This window comes from Coregonus clupeaformis, unplaced genomic scaffold (assembly GCF_020615455.1).
Source record: "Coregonus clupeaformis isolate EN_2021a unplaced genomic scaffold, ASM2061545v1 scaf5967, whole genome shotgun sequence".
In the NCBI taxonomy this organism is placed as follows: domain Eukaryota; kingdom Metazoa; phylum Chordata; class Actinopteri; order Salmoniformes; family Salmonidae; genus Coregonus; species Coregonus clupeaformis.
Window position 1 is genome coordinate 2,501 of NW_025539421.1, and position 1,182 is coordinate 3,682.

General features: G+C 36.3%; 1 protein-coding gene across 1 annotated transcript in view; it reads left to right on the plus strand.

The window, feature by feature from the left end:
- Positions 1 to 433, plus strand: part of LOC123490960 (protein disulfide-isomerase A2-like) — a gene marked incomplete at its 3' end in the record, with an annotated part of 2,410 nt that extends 1,977 nt beyond the window's left edge. The window contains exon 2 of the mRNA XM_045220775.1: positions 252 to 433. Coding sequence (XP_045076710.1) covers positions 252 to 433 — 182 coding nt within the window. The remainder of the gene's footprint in view (positions 1 to 251) is intronic.
- Positions 434 to 1,182: the final 749 nt, after the last annotated feature.

A 1,182-nucleotide genomic window follows, 5' to 3' on the forward strand; every position in this document is an offset into this window, starting at 1 on the left:
TGTGTGTGTGTGTGTGTGTGTGTCTGTGTGTGTGTGTGTCTGTGTGTGTGTGTGTGTGTGTTTCTGTGTCTGTGTCTGTGTCTGTGTGTCTGTGTCTGTGTGTCTGTGTCTGTGTGTGTGTGTTTCTGTGTGTCTGTGTGTCTGTGTGTGTGTGTGTGTGTGTGTGTCTCTGTGTGTGTGTGTGTCTGTGTCTGTGTGTGTCTGTGTGTGTGTGTGTGTCTGTGTGTGTGTGTGTGTGTGTGTGTGTGTAGACCTGCCCTACAGTGAAGAGAGTCGTTCTCTGTTCCCGCTATGGGAGGAGCTAGCCCAGCACTTCCTGGACAGAGAGGAAGTTGTCATCGCTCGCATCGACGCCTCGGCCAATGACTTCAACCTGTCGATGAGAGAACGCTACCCCGCCCTCCGCCTGTTCCCCGCGCTGCACGCAGAGAGGGTACCCTAACCCTAACCCTATATATACACACACATTATATACACACACACATTATACACACACATTATAAATACACACATTATATACACACACATTATATATACACACACATTATATATACACACACATTATATATACACACACATTATATACACACACACATTATATATACACACATTATATACACATACACATTATACACACACATTATAAATACACTCATTATATACACACACATTATATACACACACACATTATACACACACATTATAAATACACACATTATATACACACACATTATATATACACACACATTATATATACACACACATTATATATACACACACATTATATACACACACACATTATATATACACACATTATATATACACGCTATATACACACACATTATATACACACACATTCTATATACACACACATTATATATACACACACACATTATATATACACACACACATTATATAGACACACATTATATATACACACATTATATACACACACACATTATACACACACATTATATATACACACACATTAAGTATATACACACATTATATACATGCTATATATACACACACACATTATATATACACGCTATATATATACACACACATTATATATACACACATTATATATACACGCTATATATATACACACACATTATATACACACACACATTATACACACACATTATATATACACACACATTATATATACACACACATTAT